The following is a 21,045-nucleotide window of genomic DNA, read 5'->3' on the forward strand; positions in this document are numbered from 1 at the left end:
TTATTGTTGGTGCTGCGTGAAATGTAAACCTTATTATAAACTTCAGTTTGTCATGTGCTTGTATAATTGCCACAGAGGGACATTTTTAACAATGCCAGGAGATTCTGTACCAGGGAAAATACCGGAAAATACCGGAAAATACCGGAAAATACCGGAGCCTCAGAGGAAAAAAAACGTAGAAAGAGAAATGTTGAAAAGATGGAAGTCAAACTGGATTTAACAGGACTGAACCACAGCGGGTTTCCACTAATGACAGCTCGGGTGCCAGATTATTTCATTAGTTTTCAGTCTCCTGTGGGGAGAATCCTGTGCAAATGACAGAAATGACGGGTTTATGTTAGCAAAGTGACAATTAATGACATCTTTTTAGGCTCTCTGCTTTTTTCAGACGTCAAAGAAAAGATTGGTGAACAGACCAAGTGAGGACGGCACACATGCAGTATGGATAGAAGAAGAGCAGAGAAAGCAACAATTATCATTAAAGTGTGTTTTGACTTATTTGATGTAGGAACCATCATCATCGAGACAAACTCCTCGTATGGGTAAAATTGTACTTGGCAATAAAGTTGATTCTGATTCTGAAATAACTGAAATGCAGTCTGATAGGTGTCTGTCTGGTGATGGAGCTTAAAGTCCCCCTCCAATGAAAATCCTGTTTTTAGAGTTTCTAACATGTCTGTGTGTCTTTTTCTTCTGAAAGAGAACAAATGTAATAAGAAATCATTTTGTTTTTACATTTCCGAGTATTTCTCCTTTTAAATCAATCAAACTGTCTTGGACAGACTCTGTTTGAATGAATGATCTTCTTTCCATCAACAGCTCTGCTGCACATGCACTAAACCCTCATCTGTTCCTAGTGTCTAGTTCAGGTTCTGGAGAAGAGAAGATGGTATCTTCACATTGACTGCAGTCAAATGAGCCGCCGTTCACATTTCTGTGGTCAAATCAGCATCACTGGATTTTTGGTGTGAGTTTCATCCAATACTTACGGTAGCAGGACTGAGAACGCTGGAAAATCTCCACCAGACTCCACGGAGCTTCTTGATGTGACCACGGAAATGTGAACGGCGGCTCATTTGACCGCAGTTGGAAAGGATTGTAAATCAATGAAAGAGCATTTTGATGTTAGCTTTGATTATTTGATCAAGAACTCTGAGAAACCAATGATTGAATGTATTGATCACAGTCAATAAACATTGGAGAATTAGCTAAAAGAGTCTTTGGTGAACTGGAAGGAATCAGGATTTTGGAGGAAGTTCCACACCTCTTCAGAGGAGATTTTGGAAACAGAGACTTCAGATCAACATAAAAAATGGCTTTTAAGGCATTTAGGTTGTGGGATTTTGGTTTAAAACTTTATTATCATCATTAAAACACCACTAGGAATGTGTTTTTTTTTAATAAAAATTGTCATAGGGGGACTTAAAGTAAAGAGATAGAAGCAAGAAAAGACTATATTTTTATACTGAAAATGTAAACAAACTGGAAACTGGACATTGAGGTCAAAGGTAAAAAAAAAAAAAATTCTGTTTCATTCAATGGGTTTTAATAATTGTTTCTTTCTGGATTTATGTTTTTCTGAAAGATACTTAAACATTCCACACAAAGATAACAAACCTACAAAACAAAAAAAAACACAATGCTCATCCAAATAGAACTTAATAAATAAAGGAGTCGGACACACAATGCTTTGTTCTTTTTTTCTCTTTAAATTACATCTGTAGCATTCTTTAGTAAGGTCCTCGTACCGACTCTATTGACCGCATGTAAGAGCTGCACATGATACTCAAGTGCTCGTAGGATGTCTTTTCTGTGTTCTAGTCTCCCACGGTCAGGGATCACATGAACCGCACTAACAGCAGGATTTGTTGGGATTGAAACACGTCCAACACGCCTGCGTTCATCTACTTCACCTTTTGTGTTGAAGGCTAAGTGTTCACAACCTGTCCCTGCAGCATGCTAAACCGTGCACAAACCTTTCTCTCTGCGAGCTCACAGGGCGCTCTACAATCTGGATATTTGGTGCAGGTCATCTGTGCGCCCCGTACAGGTTCACGCGTCCGTATAGTCGATAGGCTTCAACCTCTGAGAACGTCTGCAGGTCAGAAGCTCCACATGAACTTCTACTCACACAGACGGAGTGTGTGCTGAACGATCCTCAGATCCGGCGTGCACGTTTCCTGGCATGTCTACCTCCGCCCGGCTCAAAGTCGACGTGCACACTCCTTTCTCATGGACAGTTTGGCACGCAGAGCAGAGTTTGCTTTGAAAAATGTATGAGCCGCAAACATTTTTGCCTCCCCACCTCCCTCTATAATGACCAGTTTGTGTGCAGGAAAAGTTTTTGTGTGCATCATTAACGCATGCACAGACAGCCAGCGCGTCCCGGCAGCACCCTGCACGCCTCTGAGCGCGCTCAGTGACTTCCTGCTGTTGCACGTATCGAGTTCAACACAGTTGTTTTTTTCCTCTTTGACTTTTACACATTAAAACGCAGCTTTTGATCTGTTTTTAGACTCTGTTTTGTTTTTTTTCTTTGCAAAATTAAAGTTGGAAACTTTTTTACAAAGTTCCGGACTTGTCCCTCGATGGAAGTCCCTGAGAAGCTGCTGGAAGAGACTTTTGCCTGTTTGTTGTTTGTCATGCAAACAGGATGTTGAACGTTTATATTTTATAAATCTAAGAGCCTTTGTAGCTTTTTCTTTTTCTTGTTGTGTGGAAGGATAAGGTTGTCCCAGTCTGAAAGTTCTCATGTCTGCAAAAAGATGTTATGGTTGACTGTGGAAACTAATCTTTAGATTGAGTCTTTTCTGTAACCTAGGCAACCAAAAGTCTAATAATTGAAGGGTGTCTGCAAACTAGTGGCAGATTCGTGGTTGCAAAAACCATCAGTGGTCTCCTCGTAAGAAAATCCCACTCTGACTGGTGTCTGCTTCTTTTCAAATACTTTTCAAAATGTATTTGTTTCTGCAGAAATGACTCTATCACAGGACTTTGAAAATGAGCAGGAAGTCTGAAGCCGCAGCATGAAACATTGAAACTTCCAGAAACCCCGTCCCTGAGCTTCCTCTGAGAGTGATGTGGTGATGTGCTGTTAATCATCCAGTCTAAGTGAAGTCCGTCGGCGTGATCAGGATCACAGGAGGGTCTTTGGAGCTGGTTAAATGAAAAGTTCCTCAGGAATGAAGAAACAGAAAACGGAGCTACACTTACCTGTGACGGAAATCTTTATTTCTACCACAGCAAGCAAAGGAAGCAGGAAGGAAGAGGAGAAAAGGAAGACAACGAAGAGGAAACATGTCAGAACAAACTGTCTTTTCTCACATCCATTTGATCTGTTTATAAAAAGAGAGTCATTTCTGATCAGCTGTTGTGACAAAGACCTCTGACATGGGAGGGGAGATCTGCGGAGTGACTAAAGAGTGACAGACTCCGTTTGCTCTCAGACTGAGTCGAGGAAACTGGCAGTCTGGAAGAACCAGCAGGAGACATGCGGGCGATGTGAGAGCGCAGGAGCAGCACCGACACCGCCCACAAGAAAACATGTCCTCCTGAGCTCATCCGTCCAGCGCCCTGTTCTGCTGCAGCCCTCCTACTTCACACTGCAGGCTGGAACACAAAGACGGGCTGAGGGTCACAGTCTGAAAAAGCAGACCCCCGCATGATTCTAAAGAAAAAAGCTCTTTAAAGCCAGCCTTTCAGAGGAAGATGTTTGTCCCTATTCTAGATTTTTGCTGCACATCCAGACCTCTAATCTGGATATTATCTTACAAAACAACTCCAAACACTGCAGCGACCTCCACGCCATTTCATGGAAGATGATGGACTAACGCACATTTAATCAACATCTGCCACACTGAAGTGAGCCAGCAGAGTCACCGCAGACTGAAGCCAACATGGCACGAAGGCGCAAATCATCCCAATTACACGCCCAAGGCAGGATGTCTTTCACAACTCTGGAGATGGATCGGGGAAAGATTTCAAATTTATATGAGGAGGCGAGACGAGTGTCAGCCCGCTCCTCCATTTCCCGTCTCCATCTCAGCAAAAATGAAGTAGTGGGATTTTTTTTTTTTTTTTTTTTGCTCTGAATTTACTTCCATTCCAGGTCAGAGTCCAAACAGCTAAAAACAGCAGAACTGTCATATTAAAGGTGCCAACAGTTTCAAGGCTCTCGGGTCCAACTTTAGCAGCCAAAGCCTGAATCGGTTCCAGTTTAACTTTATCAGTGTGTGGTTATGGAGGACTGTTGGGTTGTCTTCCATCACTGAAGCACTGAGACCTCACTGAGGGGTCTCCTGACCGTCAGGCTGACCTCCTATAGAGGCAGGGTCAGCGGATGAACATTTACCATGTCTTTCTCACTCTTTTTTGTCTCCTTAGCGAAAACAGTCCAACGGTCAGATGTGATTTTGGTTTCTTTGAATAGACGGCAACGTCAGACAAAATGGAGACAGGGTCGAAAATGCGAAGAGTGACTTCCGGTATTCAGAACAACAAAACTGACAATGTTACGTAAATAATGAAAGGTTACCTTACCAATTTTAACAGAGAATGTTCTGCTGAACTGTATTTTCATTAAAATCGTTCACAAATCTAAATCCAAATGTGAATAATCCTTCAATATTTGAGGTTTTATTGAAAATATCGACCTTTTATTTGAGCAGATTTTATTCTAACAGGTTCTATTTTATTTGATGTTGTTCACACGTGTTTTAAGTGCGATCAGCACAAAAACTGATGCAAATTCATATTGACCACAGTTAATAGGTGCAGCTAAGATCCACATTGCTGCATGTTGGCCACATGTGTTTTAACTGAACCCAACACTAAAATTAGTCATTGTAATCAGAGGCATTTGTTGTTATTCGGGGTATTTTAAGGAGTAATTGTAATAATAGGAATGTTTTCAATAGGAATATATTTTTGACGGTTTCAAATAATTTTTCTCCTTGTTTCCCTTTATTATCCTGCAGGATCAGACACGGTTATGAGCAACAGCAAAGAGGAGCAACGTCAGGAAATAACGCATAGTTATTAGCTTTTCTTTATTGTCAGACATGTTGAAATTGTCTGACTTTTGTCTGTTTTTAGTGATTTTATGAAATGTAATCAACATTAACTGGTCAGAAAAGATCTTCTACAGATCTACGTCTCATCCCTGTCGTGGAAAGCTAGCGTTAGCGTTAGCATCAATTAGAAGAAGAAAATCTGAATTCATAATCAAACCAGCAGCATTCAATGAAGTTCCTGTAACCTTCGTCTAACTATGACCGGGTTGTAGAGAGAAATAATCCACGACTGGTTTGGGTAATGATGGGGAAGCAGCTGTGGAGCGTTCTGCAGGAGGAATACTGACATTTGATCTGAGAGGAAAAACAAAACAACCAGGTAGGACATTTAGAAAATACATATTGTACAAATTTATGTTACAATTCGATAAGGTTACCTTTTATTATTTAGGTAAAATTGCTGTAAACAGCGTTCAGCTGTCAGCTTTGCCGCTGTAACCCATAAACCAGAGTCACTCTGCACACTCGCCGTTTTGTGTGACGTCACGTGAAAAGTGTCTGTTCTCAATATCAAGTTTTTTAAAACCTTGTCCGTCCAAAAAAGAAAAGGTTCTTACCGGAGCTCCATGATGCTGGTCACGTTTCCAGAGGGGTAGATGCGGCGGATGAAGTTGAAGTCGCCCACATAGAGGCTTCCATCGATGCCCCAGGCCAGAGCCACGGGGGCCAGCAGCTTGTTCCCCTGAGCCTGTCCGTTACAGCTGGGGCACGAGATGCTCCGGCGCCGGCCGTTCCCCATCACGGTGGAAATGACAGGGGGCTGCAGGGAGATGAACTGGTTCTCCCCGCTGCCTTTGTAGAGGATGCCTGAGACAGCAAACATCCACACATGAGAGCACAGCTCTGCCCCCACAGAAACCCTCAGTTTAGGAGTCTAAATGGAAAGCTGGGCGTTTATATTTCATTAAGGAAAGGAATGAGCTGGGATTGGGGGTGTTTGTCTTCTCCTGGCTAACACAGATGTCATAAGAATGTTTAAATAAAGCCCAGAGGACACAGACACAAAGCTGAAGTTCTCTTTTTTGTAACACCTGACACATCTCTCTGAGAGGAGGTTAACATAAACACAGAAGAGTGGAACCCGCCAAAAACATAAAGGTCCATCCAGTTCAGAAGATCCAGAGAATGTGGTGAGTCACAACAGATTAATATTTGAACAGGAGCAGATATAACCGGCTTTCTTAAGGGGCATGGATATAGTGGGACTCTCTTCAAAGGGTGCAAAAGCACATCAAAGGAAAGAAGTGCATGCTGGGAGCACTCAATTATTCACACGCACCAACTTGTGTGAATTACCCTGCCTCTGTCCTAATTAGTGGGTGTATGACACCACTGACTGGCCACATAATGCCGCTGCAGAGCAGGCTTAGCCAAGCATGCGGCTGTCCCCCTCTGATTAGTCCCCTTCATTGATTTAACTGATCGAAGGGCGAATTCAAATGAAGGCGCAGGCTGTGGAGCTCCTTGTCAGGACAGTCCGACCAATCTCTGTTTAGTATCGGACAGCGTGGCACAGCAGCCTCTAACAAAGACAAATTGGCCGGCGGCGGAGCTTTGTGTGTGACGCCTGGAAATGTGTGACCTTGGGATTCTAATTGAGCTGCGATCTGAGTGAGCGGCTCGCCGCAGAAACAAACAGTCTGATAGAGACGTTCAGGCAGGTGACAGGCGGACGCTTCTGCCACAAAGACCAACTCTGAGGAGAGGAAGCATTTAAGGTGATTAGAACCGTGAAGAAGAGCGTGATATCCAGATGTTTGAAAAAAAACAACAACTGCTCATTTCCATGACGAACTCCATCACAGCTCACGGTGAGGAGTAATGTAGATCTCACCACCACACGAACAGTAATGCTGGGCAAATCAATCCAAAATATCAATAGTTTTGATCTCAAGTTGGTATTGTATGAGTGCTGCCACGAACGATTATTTTAATAGTCGACTAATCATAGATTATTTTTTCCAATTAGTCGACTGATCGGGTCATGGGCAAACTGGATGTAAAACACACATTAACCATCATTAGCTAAAAACTAACAAAAACTAGATATATAGCATTACCTGTGATAATGCTAGGGTGAATGCTGTAAGCTGAATTTGGCTGCTGAAGATGCTGAAATTGCTGAAGCTGATAGCCAGCTAAAATAGTAGTTTAATGCCAAATTAACCTAAAAAACTTAAAAAAGCCTTAGTTACCCAGAACAGCTAGCATGTAGCTGAAATATTAGCTAAACTCCATAATAGCCTAAAAAACCTAAATAAATGCCAAAATAGTCCAAAAATGAGCAGAATGACATTATAACTTTCAACTTTACTGCACTCTGACTCTATATAATATAAAGTAACGATTAATCGACTATTAAATTAGTCGTCGACTATGTTAATAGTTAATTAGCCGATTAATCGTGGCAGCTCTATCGTTTTGATGCCACCCTGCAGATATCGATATCGAATGTTTGAAACAGTTTGTTTGACAGTTACTTTTTTTCACCAGTTTTTATTGTTCTATTTAAAAGGCTAAAGGTTCATTCACACCGACTGTGATTTGCGCGGCGGAGGTGGCCAGTTTCAATGTTAAGTGCTGCGACACGACTTGAGCGACGCCTGCGGCGGTCTGGCAGGAGCTCAGTTTTAAGGATGAGCAGTGCGTTTGTTGTGCAGCAAAAGATTCCGGGCTGTGAGAAGTTGTTGTGCTAATCACATTTGGTGTGAATCCACCTAGAGAAGTTACAAATTATTTATACTTCTACCAGATGTTTTTTTTTTTTTTTTTTAATCAAGATTTTGATTCATTCATGTATCAAAGTAAATTGTTTCTCTTGTTTTTCATTCACTTCTTCACTTTTTAATTACATTCAAGAAGTATTTAAAAACTCATGTTGTTCTATAGGACATAGTTTCTGCAGAGCAGCAGGAGTTCATTAGAAATTCATCTCTGAGTTGTGGGCGGGACTGTTGGCGTGGAGTAAGCCTGCCCCTTTCCCCATTATCCATACATGCTTTCCTGTTGGCTTGCAGACCCCTGGAATTATCCAGATTCCAGCTCAGACGAGGAAAACAAAGACGTTCATGGATCGATTTTAATCTTAATTTTCTTTAAATCCGTCCTCCATCATCAAGACTTAAAAACAGTCTTCATTGGTCTGCAACTGAGCTTTCAGACTCAGGTCCTTCCAAAGGCTGTGATGATGGAATGAAATAATTATCAGTCAGGAGTCATTCCTGCCATCAGTCTGTGTCTTTCCCTTTGACTTCCTCACACGCCCGTGTCCTCTGCTGGCTTGGAGTGATTGAGCGGATTAAGCCCCCCCCTCCCTCAAGGACACTTGGCCACGACACATTAGCGGTGATGATTGTTTGAGGGATAGCACAGCTGGAGAGCCGCTCTGATGGGAAATCTGGCTTCAGATCGTCCAGCGCTTCAGGCTGTCTGGATGTGCTGGGGAGGGGGGCGAGGGGGGGCAGTAACACCACTCCAGTTTTCTTTAACTCCACAAATATGCATTTGTGGCAACATGTTTTTAAAGAACACCCCCCAATGGGGGTCCACCTGAATGCCACGCAGCATTGAGCCCAGCGGGCAGCGGCGCCCACAGGGCGCAGGAAGTCTGAAGGCCGCTTCCCGGAACAGAGAACAACATGGAAATGAAACACAGATGAAGTATTACGGGACTTTGTGCGTGAGGGGCGAAATGTCATCTTCCCAAATCCAGCCAGCTGCTTGTTCATGGAGATGATAATACCGCAGCGCGCGGCCAAAGCTGAGCGGATTTCCTCCTCCGAGACATTGCAGAAGGCAATAATTTGTTTGATAAAAGGCTAAATTGAGTCGTGTAGCGAGGAATGAGAAAAGAAATTTTTCATGTTGACATCACAGCTTCTCACATGATTAATAGTGCCAACGCAAGGCCGAGCCTCTGTATGCGATACTAAATTGGAGCCCTTGAGCAATGTCACCTTGGTGACACATGGCGAGCGCCACGATTGGTGGGGGACAAATGGGAGTCTGTCTTAATTGCACCCTCTCTGTCTTTGTTCCCTCTCTTCCTGGACACCACCCGGGGTCCCGCTGATCCTGATTAAGGCTAAAAGCAGACAGGAGACCCTGGTGGCTTAAAATGCAGCGAGTGCACGAGCCACTTGGAGATAGGGGCTCACGGAACACTGTCTATTAAGTATCAGCTGTGTTACCCTAGATAGAGACGAGCTGCAGACTGAGGGGAAGGCATATCCACTTGTAACGAAGAAACGGGGGGCAGGAGGACACGAGCGCAGCACAGACACCGCCAATTTACCTTATCTGGTCTGACAGGCTGAGGAGACGAGGCAGACGGGGAGAGCGCCCCGGCTCAGGTCTACAAACGACCTGAGAAAAGCTCCTCAGATGTTCAGAGTGGAGCGAGAAGCCAGCCGGACTCACAACAAAGAGCGATAGCAAATGTTTGGAGATAAACTGCTGTGCAGCTGCTGAGGACCCCCTCCAGCTAACGTGCCGGCCGAGGACATTAGTCAAGCTTTTACAACTTTAAAGAATCAATAGCGGAGCGGCTCTGAAGGCAAGCAGCGACACTCGGGTTCATATCGAGCTGCGAGCGCTGACCGAAACCAACAGAAATCTCACGTCCAAAAGTGACTGAATGTCAGTCAAATGCAAGTGAACCCCAGATAAGAATGAATGTGCAAAAACAGATACCAACAGATGTAACACGTTTACAGACGCATTTAGCATCAGAACCAGGCCTGACAGGCTGATGTCTACATTCAACCTCTCCACACTCCACTGAGGGGCTTATGCATGGAGAGAAATAAGTACCACCCCCGTGCGTGCATAGTTCTTCATTTGTAACTCATACATTACATTTTGTGCAAAAATGTTTTTTAGGCTAATTTGGCATTTAGCTAATATTGTAGCTGACTATCGGCTTTGGCATTTTTAGCTATCAATTTCAGCATCTTCAGCAGCCAAATTAGGCTTACAGGATTCACTAGAATTATCACAGATAATTCTATATATCTAGTTCATATTTATGTTAAAAAGCTACAGTTTTAAAGTTTTAAAAAGTAGTTTTACAGTGCTCAATAAATGTTTATCCTGTTCGGCCCCTGACCTAAGGTGTGTTTTGGATTTTGGCCCCTTGTGAGACTGAGTTTGACACTCCTGACATAAGCAGTTATGGTATGTCAAGGGGAAAAAAAGGTTGAAAGCTGAAAATAAGGGGTTCTGATCAAGGACTTCCGGGTATTTAGTTTCGAGCGCCATATTTTTTCTTCATGGCCAGATTCTCTGTGATGTGTCTCTTTGAAATTACATTATGAATTTTATCTGGTGAAACTTCACATTTTCCCACTTTCTGAAACACATATGCCCAATATTTATATAAAAAAAGTCTAAACAAACATTTTTAAACACATTTCCCTTTAAAAATAAAAGTATTTTCCAGAATTGACCGCTTTCTCTCTGCAGCCCCTCCCCTGACAGCGCCCCCGGCACCAGGCTTCCCCCAGCACTGGTCACCTCACGGGATAACAGGTGATGCCGGATCCTTCAAACCTCACGGGATAACAGGTGATGCCGGATCCTTCAAACCTCACGGGATAACAGGTGATGCCGGATCCTTCAAACCTCACGGGGATAACAGGTGATGCCGGATCCTTCTAAACAGTCGGAACCAGTGGATTGTTCAGTTCAGCCCTCACTGCTCTGTGGGGGTTTAGAGCGACCTCGCACTGCTGCCTGCAATTGACCGGCGAAGTTTGCCGACCAGAACTCCCCGCTCTGGAGCGGGGCGTTGGGCTGATCAACTGCAGGGAAAGTGCAATCAGAATAGAGACATTCTAGTGCCGAGTGTTTTAAAATCACATATTTAGACTTTCATTTATTAATCATCAAGTTAAAGTCTAGTAAAGTGAGAAAATATCAAATTTTCACCGGATATTATTCACAATAAAGTTCAAAGCGGCGAATAGGAAAACTCTGATGACCCAGCATCAGAGCCTTTAAACGCATCACTGACGGATGAATCTGAGACGTGAAGAGTCTCACATCTATGCAAATGTGGTTTTGTGTGTGTAAGAAGCGATTTGTGCGTATAGTTGGTTTCAACCTGTTGTCTTTTTAATGTGTGCATGTGTGAATTGTAGTTTTTGGAATTTTGTAATTTTTGTACTAATGTAAATGTACTGTATGAGTTACAAATCCAGAATTACGCTCGCACACATCGGGGTGATACTTGTTTCTCTCCATACTTGCTGGGCTGCAGCATCAAGCTTCCGTCAGACACAGGTTAATGAGACTGAAAAACACAGACTGCTTCCCTTCCTTTTACATTTAGCAAAACTTTGCAGTGTTTTTCTTCATAAGGGAAGATTTTTTTGTGTAGGAACAAAGAGCATGAGAAAAAAGCACCTTGGGGAGGCTACAGCATTTACGAAAAGCTCCACACCATCTGCTTCCTGTTTTATTTCTGTCATCACGCCTTTCACGCTCAACAACAAGCCGGAGAAATGACGTTTAATGCACACTGACATTTGGTTTCTCCATGACTTCAGGCACACAGCGGCTCAGTCGAGTAAAGGATGCAGCAGACATTAACATATCACACGTGTTGCACCTATGTGTCGATGCTCCAGCTGTGACGGCGCTTTGCAGAGGGCTGTGCCTCTCTTTGAGACGGGCGGGGATCAAACACCTGCAGCAGAAAAGCTGCGGGCGCACTCCACTGTTGTTCTGCTCACTTCATAAAGTTAAGCTTCTGAGTGGCGTGGCACATTAGAACAAGCTGTGGCGTCTGTTCCCTGTGATGCTGCATCAAGATTCAAACCAGGAGACAAATCAAAGCCTCCGACGCTCCTCCACAAGCATAACTAATAAAAGACGAGCCAGTTTGTGCATCCTCTGAGATGCGATCTGTGCGGGATGCACGGCTGATAATGCTGAGGATGAGAGCAGTGGAGCCTGTGCATGCATGCATGATTTTATTAAAGGACTTTATTTGAGAACGCGGTCCGACCACACAGAGGTTTTTAGCTCGAATTCTCCAGGAGCTGAAAGGATGTGCTAACAAAACAAAATAAATCAGCTTTGGGAAACGAGAATATATTTAGTTTTACACATTCAAGTGGGAGAGCCCCCACAGCTGTCTGTTAAACTACTGCAAGCATGAGACAAACTTTGCTAGCAAGAGAAAAGTTTGTTAACATGGCAGTTAGGTGGGTTTATCTACAGCAGGTGTCAAAGTCAAGGCCCGGGGGCCGGATCCGGCCCTCTGGGAAATTCTATCCGGCCCTCCAGATCATTTTATTTTATTCTCATTAATGACCCGATGATATCTTGCACTTATTTCTAACTTGAATTATTTTTTACCAAATATATTTTTATGAAGAGTAAAATATTGAAAGTTATTTAAGGTTTAAGTTGATTTATTCTGGAATAATATTCCTGCCTTTTTATTATTCATAATTATGTTAAAAAGTTACAGTTTTAAAGTTTTAAAAATGTACATTCTTTTAGCTTTTTGGACTATTTTGGCATTTACTAAGATTATTTAAGCTATTTTGGAGTTTAGCTAATATTTCAGCTACATGCTAGCTGTTTTGGCAATCCTAAGTTGTTTTTTAGGATAATTTGGCATTTAGGTCATATTTTAGCTGTCTATCAGCGTCAGTGCTTTCAGCTATCAATTTCAGCATCTTCAGCAGCCAAATTCAGCTTACAGCATTCACACTAGCATTATTGTAGGTAATGTTATATATCTAGTTCATAATTATGTTAAAAAGTTACAGTTTTAAAGTTTTAAAAATTGTCATTCTGCTAGCTGTTTGGACTATTTCGGCATTAATTAAGATTTTTTAGGCTATTTTGGAGTTTAGCTAATATTTCAGATACATGTTTTGGTTAATTTAGACTTTTTTTTTTAAAAGTTTTTTAGACTGTTTTGGCGTTAGGCTAATATTAGCTGTTTTGGCTAATTTAGGCTACATGCTAGCTGTTTTGGCAATCCTAAGTTGTTCTTTAGGCTAATTTGGCATTTAGGTCATATTTTAGCTGTCTATCAGCGTCAGTGTTTTTATCTATCAATTTCAGCATCTTCAGCAGCCAAATTCAGCTTACAGCATTCACACTAGCATTATTGTAGGTAATGCTATATATCTAGTTCATAATTATGTTAAAAAGTTACAGTTTTAAAGTTTTAAAAATGTAGTTTCAGAGTGTTCAATAAATGTTTATCCTGTTTATCCTCCGGTGTGTTTTGGGTTTTTGCCCCTTGTGTGATTGAGTTTGACTCCCCTGATCTACTGGGCAGCACACCAGGCAGGTTGAAGCGTACAGGTCTCAAAGCATCAGATTCGTTCGGACTCTCACTTCCACCCTGGGCAGACACACAGGGGGAGGGCAGGCGCTCAAGGCTGCTGCGTCTGCTGAGGACGCTTGAATAATTACTGGTCTCAAACGAGAGAGCAGAAACCCTCGCAGGCAGGTGAAGACCTCACATAGTGGAGGTGCGCGGCCGTAGAGCGCAGCCGTCACGCAAACTTCACGCCCTCCATGATGGATGGTGTTTTGTTGAGGTTATTAATACTAATACCTGCACCCTCCCACCTGCTGAGCAGCACGGGGCTTTGTTCAGAGCACCACGAAATGAGCAAATTGATAACTAAAAATAATAAATGTGCTCTGCCTCGCTCAGTCTGTACATTTAATTTACATTAAAAAACACTTTCCTAAGATTGATGAAAGTTCATTCCGAGTATTTTTCAGAACATTTCCTTCTGGAAGGATTTTATTATGTTTTTTTACCGACTGCTGCTTCAGACAGATAAGAAGTTAACATTTATTTTCTGCTGAGACGGAGGCGCAAAACAACTTTAAAACTGCGACATTTATCTGGAAAATCCTCTGTAAGAACATTTGTTTTCTGCTGCTGTGTTCCAGACTGTGTACTGCTCAATCACAGCAACAACCCCCCCTCCCCGTGCTGTGAAAGGCGTCCCTCCACCGCCGGGAGGTGAGCAGGTCGACCCTCAGGTGTGTCTCTGAAGGTCATTCCTCCGTGCAGTGACAGAGGAGCAGGCGACACGCCTCAGCCCCTCAGCACGCTGACATTTACGCAGGAGGAACGCTCCTCACCTGCTTTTGTCAGGCACTGCTCTGGTTATTGTTCAGCCCGATCATAGTCAGAGTGGAAAAATGGCTGGTCGGTCTTTGGGATGTGAACAGAAGGACTTTAGAAAAGGAATAAACAATGAGTTTAGTGGAAACTGGTCCTTTTATGCAGCTCTGATTCTGTTCTTGTTAAGGATTTCTCTATTTAAAGGAAGCTTCACATGTGCAGGATCCTTCACGCTAAAGCTCAGCTCTCTTTATCTGTTTGTAATTCCACCTCTGAGATTCTCAGTAATTTCAGCCTCTGCTTCTTCAAAGACGTGCATTCAGTGAAAATGAAAACCATGTTAGCTATTTCAAAATACTTTTGAAGACAAATGATTTCTCCAGTTTGGAAGCAGAAATTGTGACCCTGCTTCATAAAAACAAGGAAGCAGTCATCCTTCATTTGGATGTCGTCCTTCACTCCTCCATCCATACTAACACACAATCTCATGTGGAGATCTGTAAGCAAAATAAAAGCCTGATGGCTGTCTAAAGTTCAGAAACAGACATGAATTTATAAAACACAACAGATACAAGCAAAGAATATGACAGAAATAAAATATGTTACAGTAGTGCAATCTTTTATACTAAAAGAGCCATCTGTCCAACACAAGAGGTTCAGCTGCTGAACAGGACAAGTTCAGAGAAAAAAAACTTCAAACTTTCACTAATGAAAATGCTGTTTCCAACAAATGAAACATTTTTCTCATGATGGAGGACATATATAAAGAATATTAACATTAAAATAGTATTTATTCGTATTCAAATCATTTTGAATGAGGAGCAGAAGAAAAAAGTCTTCCGGCTCCGCTCCATTCTGATGCATCCACCTACAGACAAATAGATCCATGAACGTCTTTGTTTTCCTCGTCTGAGCTGGAATCTGGATCTAAACTCTATGACTGATAGCTCTGATATTGATCACTATTTTTGCTGCACCGCTGATGTTAGCTTGGGGCTGTAAGCTAGAGCGTAAACTGAGAATCGGGGTGGGTTTGCTCCACGCCAACAGTCCCAGTGACAACTCAGAAGTGAATTTCTAATGAACTCTTGCTGCTATGCACAAAGCTTCTTGTTTATTTTTTTTTGCCTAAAAACAGCATTAAAAAAACACTTGGAACACTTTGAAAATAGATCAAAAGATGATCAGAGTTGGGCTTTAAACAGACGAGCCTTCAGTTTATCCTGAAAATCCTCCACAGATCGTCAGACCTTGAGACCAAAATGAGGCCTTGATGTGTGTTTTGGTTCTAACTCCTGGAGGAGGTAAAGGAGAGATCTTGATGATCTGAGAAAATCTGCTAGATTAGAACCAAAAATTATTAAAAAAAACTGAAAAGATAAGTCATTTCTGAAGTGTATCTATGCATTTCCAAAAAAATTCTGCTGCAGATGTTGCATGATTTGGAATATTCTCCTAAACTTCCTCCTCTCCTGACTTTCTCCCTAACCTTCTGCCATGAAATGTTTCCCATCTGATTTTAGATCAGAAGTCTAGATGTGTTTTGTTGGTTGGGGGAAACCAAATGATCAGGAAATGGTGCGTTGCATCATAAAAATAAACCGGCTGTGGGTTTTGTGAGGATCGGCTCTTCTGTTCCATCACATCTCACTGGGTTTTAATCCTCTCAGCTGCTCTTCTGGGCTTATTGGCTCTGAGTTTAGGTTGTTTTTCCTGTTAAGGTCCAGGCCTGGCTTTAGCTGCACATTTAGTTTATTGCTATTTCTAGTCTGTTTCTATTATTTTATTATTCTTTTTCTGCTCTGATTTTCCAGGTCTGAAACAGCGTTAACATTATGGATTTTTGGTATTCATCGTCGTTCTGTTGTGGCTCTGATGCATGTGTGGATGATGGATGAAGATCCCTCCTCTTCATCAGTCTGGTCAGGTACAGGTGTGTCCCACCAGCACCTCAGACCTGAACAGATATCACATGAAGTTTAGCGGAACCAGCATCCATCCAGCTGGCCTCAAACTAGCGGTTACCATGGAAACCAACATAAGCATCATTGACAGGACAACAGAGGAGACCAGTTAGCTTCACAAACTCACAAACAAAAACCAACCTGACTTCCTTCACGATTGTTGAGGGATCAAAAACCACTTCAGCGTGTGTGGTCGCTTATAAGCTAAATATTAATTCAAAGTTGGTCTGGACAGCAAACTTCACGTCTGGCTCTGCATTTGGTGATGCTAAACCGGAAGATTTAGGAGGGAACTTCACCTGTTAGCAGAGGTGTTTGTATTCTTCCTGGTGCTGGGGGCCCTTGAAGCACAAATCAACCACTATAACAAGCAGAACTCTGTGTTCTGCTCTCATGAAATAAGAGAAGTGTGAGAAATGACATTTCCAGCTCCAGCAGGTAAAGAGGAAAAAGGTCAGTTTTTCTGTTTGAGGACACAAATAATCCGCCAGGTTATCGACCGGAGTCAAATAAACGCTATTTTCTGAGACATTTTTAATGTTTTCTTGAGCTTTGACACCTCAGCAACACTCTCCCCACCCCATGCTGATTCCTACTGCCCCCCTCCCCCTGATGGGCGACTCTTACTGTTCTGGACGTCCAGTATGTGGTGTTTGTCCAGCGTCCAGCCCCCGATGTTGGAGGCGTCCAGCTCGTATCCCTGCAGCACCGCCGTCCTCTTCTCCCACAGCACCACGTCCAGGCAGGACTCATACTCGTATCCCACGGACACTGATGGGAAGGGGGGGACAGCATGCATCAGGCTTTTTCAGTGAGGATGTTTTCAGTTTCCGTCGATGCCGCCGGCTCGTTGACGATCCTCCCCGGCTGGGACGAAATCAGAGGAGCAGCGGGGTCTCTGAGTCTCAACTGAGTTGCTTCATGTTCTCTCGTCTTTTATCGTGTGAAGATGCATAAACGTCTATTCAGTCACACAAACACCAGAGGGGCCGGCTCGGTGAATGTTCTCACAGTACAGATATGATACGGTTAGCGTGAAGGTCGCAGTGTGCAACGCCTTAAACGTATCCTTCCTGATTATAGCTACATTATTAGTGGTTTTTACAATTTAAAACAAATCTGTAAAACAGTTTGGACATAAAATCCAGAGCTATTCCGTGTAGGTTTTATTATTTCACTGTCTCAAAGGGAATCATTCCTATTTGTGCTGAAATATCAAACACACGAAAACAAAAAGTCAGCAGAAAAACAACGGCCTGCAAAGATGCAGCACAAGGGGATTTCACATCACCTGCTATACATCTTTATTACTCATGGAAACTCAGCCAGTCTCCAGTGAAATGATCTGAAATGTCTGCCTGGGTTCAGAGCCCGGCGCTGTCGGACCTGTGCTAACACATGATGATCACAGCAGGACTCACCCACAGCCTCCGCCAGGCCGAAGACCTTCTGATTGTAGGCGTCTGTTTTATCCCAGATGAAGGTGTAGGAGAGGTCAGGGAACGCCGGGAACGACTTCTGGAACTGACGGCCCATGACGGCCACCATCAGATGGACCTTCATCAGGCCAAACGGGAGCCGGTCCTGGGTCAGAAGCACCTTCAGGATGGGCTTGTAGCCAGGCGCCCTGGAGCTCAGGTAGACCAGGTTCAGGTCACTGCCCGGTATGGCCACTTGTTCGTGAAGCACCTACGATTTTAATTAGCAGTCAGACTGGTGCCAAAGCCCAGCGTGGAGTGGAGACTGTGGAGAAACACGGCTAAAAACAGCAACGGGAGTTCCCGTTGCTGTTTTTAACCTAGAAAACGAGCTCGATCTGAACAGCTCCTGTGCATCAACACTCAGTCAGGAGCTGCTGCTGGTTCCAAGGTAACACCTGAGCGCCAAAAACAAGCACTAACTGTCTCTGAGTCTTTCCAGAGGCCGCAGTTTGACCCGCGACTGCAGACTGGAAAGGATGCTGTCACACTTTGCTGAGACAACTGGAGACCAAATAAATGAAACACCACACAGCCTCCAAAACCTTTCAGTCAGAAGAGTTTTGTCTGATTATTTGTTAGAAAGCTTCAGGGTAGCTAAAAACTCAAACCTGACAAAGCTTCTTAAAAACAGCACTAATGAAAATATTCACTGACGAGCTGGAGTTTGGACCTGTCAGGAGCCTTTAGGTCACCTGTACCTCACCTGAGTCTCCGGCACGATGGGGCTGTCCTCTGGAGATGTCTTGTACAGAGTGGAGAGGGGCGTGGCCACAATGAGTGGGTTGGGCCTAACCAGACCGGTCAGATAACAGCTGGGGATGTCGTTCTCCTCGCGCTTCATCACCACCGTGTCCATCACGTGGAAGATGTTCCAGGACAGCCAGATCGTGCGGTGCGAGGCGGGAAACGGAGCGCGCTCGTACGTCAGCGTCAGCGATGCTCCACCGTTCACCAGGAGGTCAAACCTTCACGCCAAACACAGCCGCAGGTTAGATCAGAAGACACGCTGAGCCAATGAAGGTAGACAGACTGACAGTACAAAAGAAGATATAAAAATTATTATTAACGTTTTTTTTTTAAACATGATCACAACTTTAAAACTGTTTGTGTTTATTTATGTAAAGGAAAGCTTTCCTTCACACGTTCAGACCCAGCAGCAAGGCCAAGTGGGCCCATGTGGTTTAAAAGTGGGCAGAGAATGTGGACCCCGCCTGTGTTTGCCCATATTGGCTTTCGTGGGCAATCAGTGGGTTAGCTCGCTATGCTAGCCAGGCTCCCAGTGGACGGTGTAGCATGCTAGTGTGCTCTACTCTATTGCTGGCTGCGTATGTACCGTAATGCTGCAGGTGTTCACCCAGGTAAAAATAAGGAAAAATGACACCACTTATGATTATTTCAAAAGCATCACAAGCAAATTAAGGTACTCTGCTCGTAATAATGGTTTATCTTAATGGAATAAAAGTAAAATTACACATCAATAAATACCAGGTTAACAGGAGCAGATGGGAGAGAAGCTGTTTTAACCCTCATGCCTAGGATAGAACAAGGGTTACGAAGTTGGATTTTTCTCCTAACCTTTCCTCTCAGGAAACAACACGTGCATACTTTTCCCAATTTTTCTCTTTTGATTTATTAATTTGAATCGAGCCCTATCTAAATGTGTCAGATGGAAGGCCAATTCTCAAATGAGAAGTAAACTACAAACATCAGACGAATGTGTAAATGTTTCCTTTACATGAGCAGCACCAAACCTCTGTGAAGTTCCTCTAGTCAGCCTCCGTATTTCATTATCATATTCCAAATCTAATTTATGACTTTTGTTCGGCCAGGCATGGCACCAGCAGACAGTGTTTCTGGCTGAGTTTGGTTTGGCGGGGCGAGTCTGGGGGGGCCCCTCTGGTGAGCCGGTCTTCATTAGTACGACATTACTCAAGCAGAAGTTATCGGTTTGGAAATGAAGGCTAGGTCTTTGAAGCTTACCCTCTGGGCAAAAGTGCGTAAGAAGTGACACGGCGTGCATTCTCAACATGAAAGCACCCCCCCCATACACACACACACTGTTTTGAATGCTTATGCACAGCTCTCGTGCACGCTCTCGTGTACGGAATGAGCCGGCGCCAAGAGCCAAGCTGTGCAGCTGACCTGAAACAGCTTCCTCCTCCAGCTCCCTTCACTTTTGGGCAGTGGGGAGCTCACAGCTGCAAGAGGCCAGGCTTTGATGATGCCCCCCCCACCACCCTGCCACCCTCTTCTTAACGCACAGAGCGGATCTGCTGGCTAACCAAGTGTGATTATCCCCCACCATTTATCACGCTTCTTGTCAGAAGAGTTACAGGACAGAATATCTGAAGAAATCAGCTAATCCTGCGCCGTACAGGAACAACAGCTGCACCCTCCAGACAGCCTTTTATTCCACACATGGAGATGGGACGCTAAATCCTAGCGTGTCTCTGCAAAGCAAACCTGAGGTGAAGCCCGTCTGTCAGACGTGTGACACGCCTTTATCTGCACTTCCATTACTAACCACTTATCGCTGGCAGAAGCAGCGGAAGGTCAGACCGTAATCCCGTGTTTTCCTAATCTGCAGGCAGATTGATTCTGCCCTCATGCATTTTAAACAACGGCGCCTCTCTGACATTTGCATGAGGTGTCATTCCAGGGAACAGTGAGCCGCTCTCTGGTTTGTCTGCAGTCTTGGGGGGCATGTCTTCACTTTGGGACAGCTCTTTATCTGCAGGAGAAGCAGTTTGATGAGTGCAGCCTTACATGCCGTCCTGCCGGGTGACGGTGTAGCCGTACTGCGGGTAGTGCAGGAAGGACACGTTGACTCCAATCAGAGGCGTCCCGTCTCCTGTCAGAACCTGACCGCGGATGACGGAGGCAAGGCTGTGAGGGAAGACGGACATCAGGAACACAAACATGTCAGGCGTGGACACACAAATACAACAGACATTTTAAAGAGAGTGCAGTACTGTGTCATACTTGTGCCAGTATGAAATGGCCGTATACTTGTATAACACTTTTCTATCTTCCTTGAAGGCCCAAAGCGCTTTATAGTTTCACACATTCACACACCGGATTACAAACTGCTTAAATATACAAACAGTCCTGGAACTTGTTTTTAGAAGTTATTTAAGTGCTGATATTTAATTATTTTAGTTTACACTCACAGCAGAGGATCTGTACCATATATGAGTCCTGTTGGCGTTAACCCTGCCACGCCCTCCCTCCCTGTTGCGGAGCAGGGAGCTTGTGCCCACCCAGCACATTTTCAACATCACAAAATGATCTTTTTCTAACATTTCTTCTATTAATCTGCTCCTGATCCCCAACGATTTGAATAAAGAAATACTCAGGAACGCAGTTTTAATTTTAAAAGAGGATATGTATAAAGAAGATTATAAGAAAAATGCAACAAG

At 43.6% G+C, this 21,045-nt stretch overlaps 1 protein-coding gene across 10 annotated transcripts in view; it reads right to left on the minus strand.

Annotated features, from left to right (window-relative positions):
• si:dkey-237h12.3 (teneurin-3) overlaps positions 1 to 21,045 on the minus strand; it is a 210,027-nt gene that overhangs the window by 24,217 nt on the left and 164,765 nt on the right. For 8 of the 10 annotated variants that reach the window (XM_024262578.2, XM_036213790.1, XM_036213789.1 and 5 more), the window contains 6 exons: positions 20,393 to 20,512; positions 18,330 to 18,591; positions 17,567 to 17,834; positions 16,773 to 16,916; positions 5,630 to 5,879; positions 3,214 to 3,234 (listed from right to left, as the gene is read on the minus strand). In XM_024262578.2, coding sequence (XP_024118346.1) covers positions 3,214 to 3,234; positions 5,630 to 5,879; positions 16,773 to 16,916; positions 17,567 to 17,834; positions 18,330 to 18,591; positions 20,393 to 20,512 — 1,065 coding nt within the window. The remainder of the gene's footprint in view (positions 1 to 3,213; positions 3,235 to 5,629; positions 5,880 to 16,772; positions 16,917 to 17,566; positions 17,835 to 18,329; positions 18,592 to 20,392; positions 20,513 to 21,045) is intronic. The other 2 variants (XM_024262582.2, XM_024262579.2) reach the window with 1 other exon arrangement.

This window comes from Oryzias melastigma, linkage group LG10 (assembly GCF_002922805.2).
Source record: "Oryzias melastigma strain HK-1 linkage group LG10, ASM292280v2, whole genome shotgun sequence".
NCBI classification, from domain to species: Eukaryota; Metazoa; Chordata; class Actinopteri; order Beloniformes; family Adrianichthyidae; genus Oryzias; species Oryzias melastigma.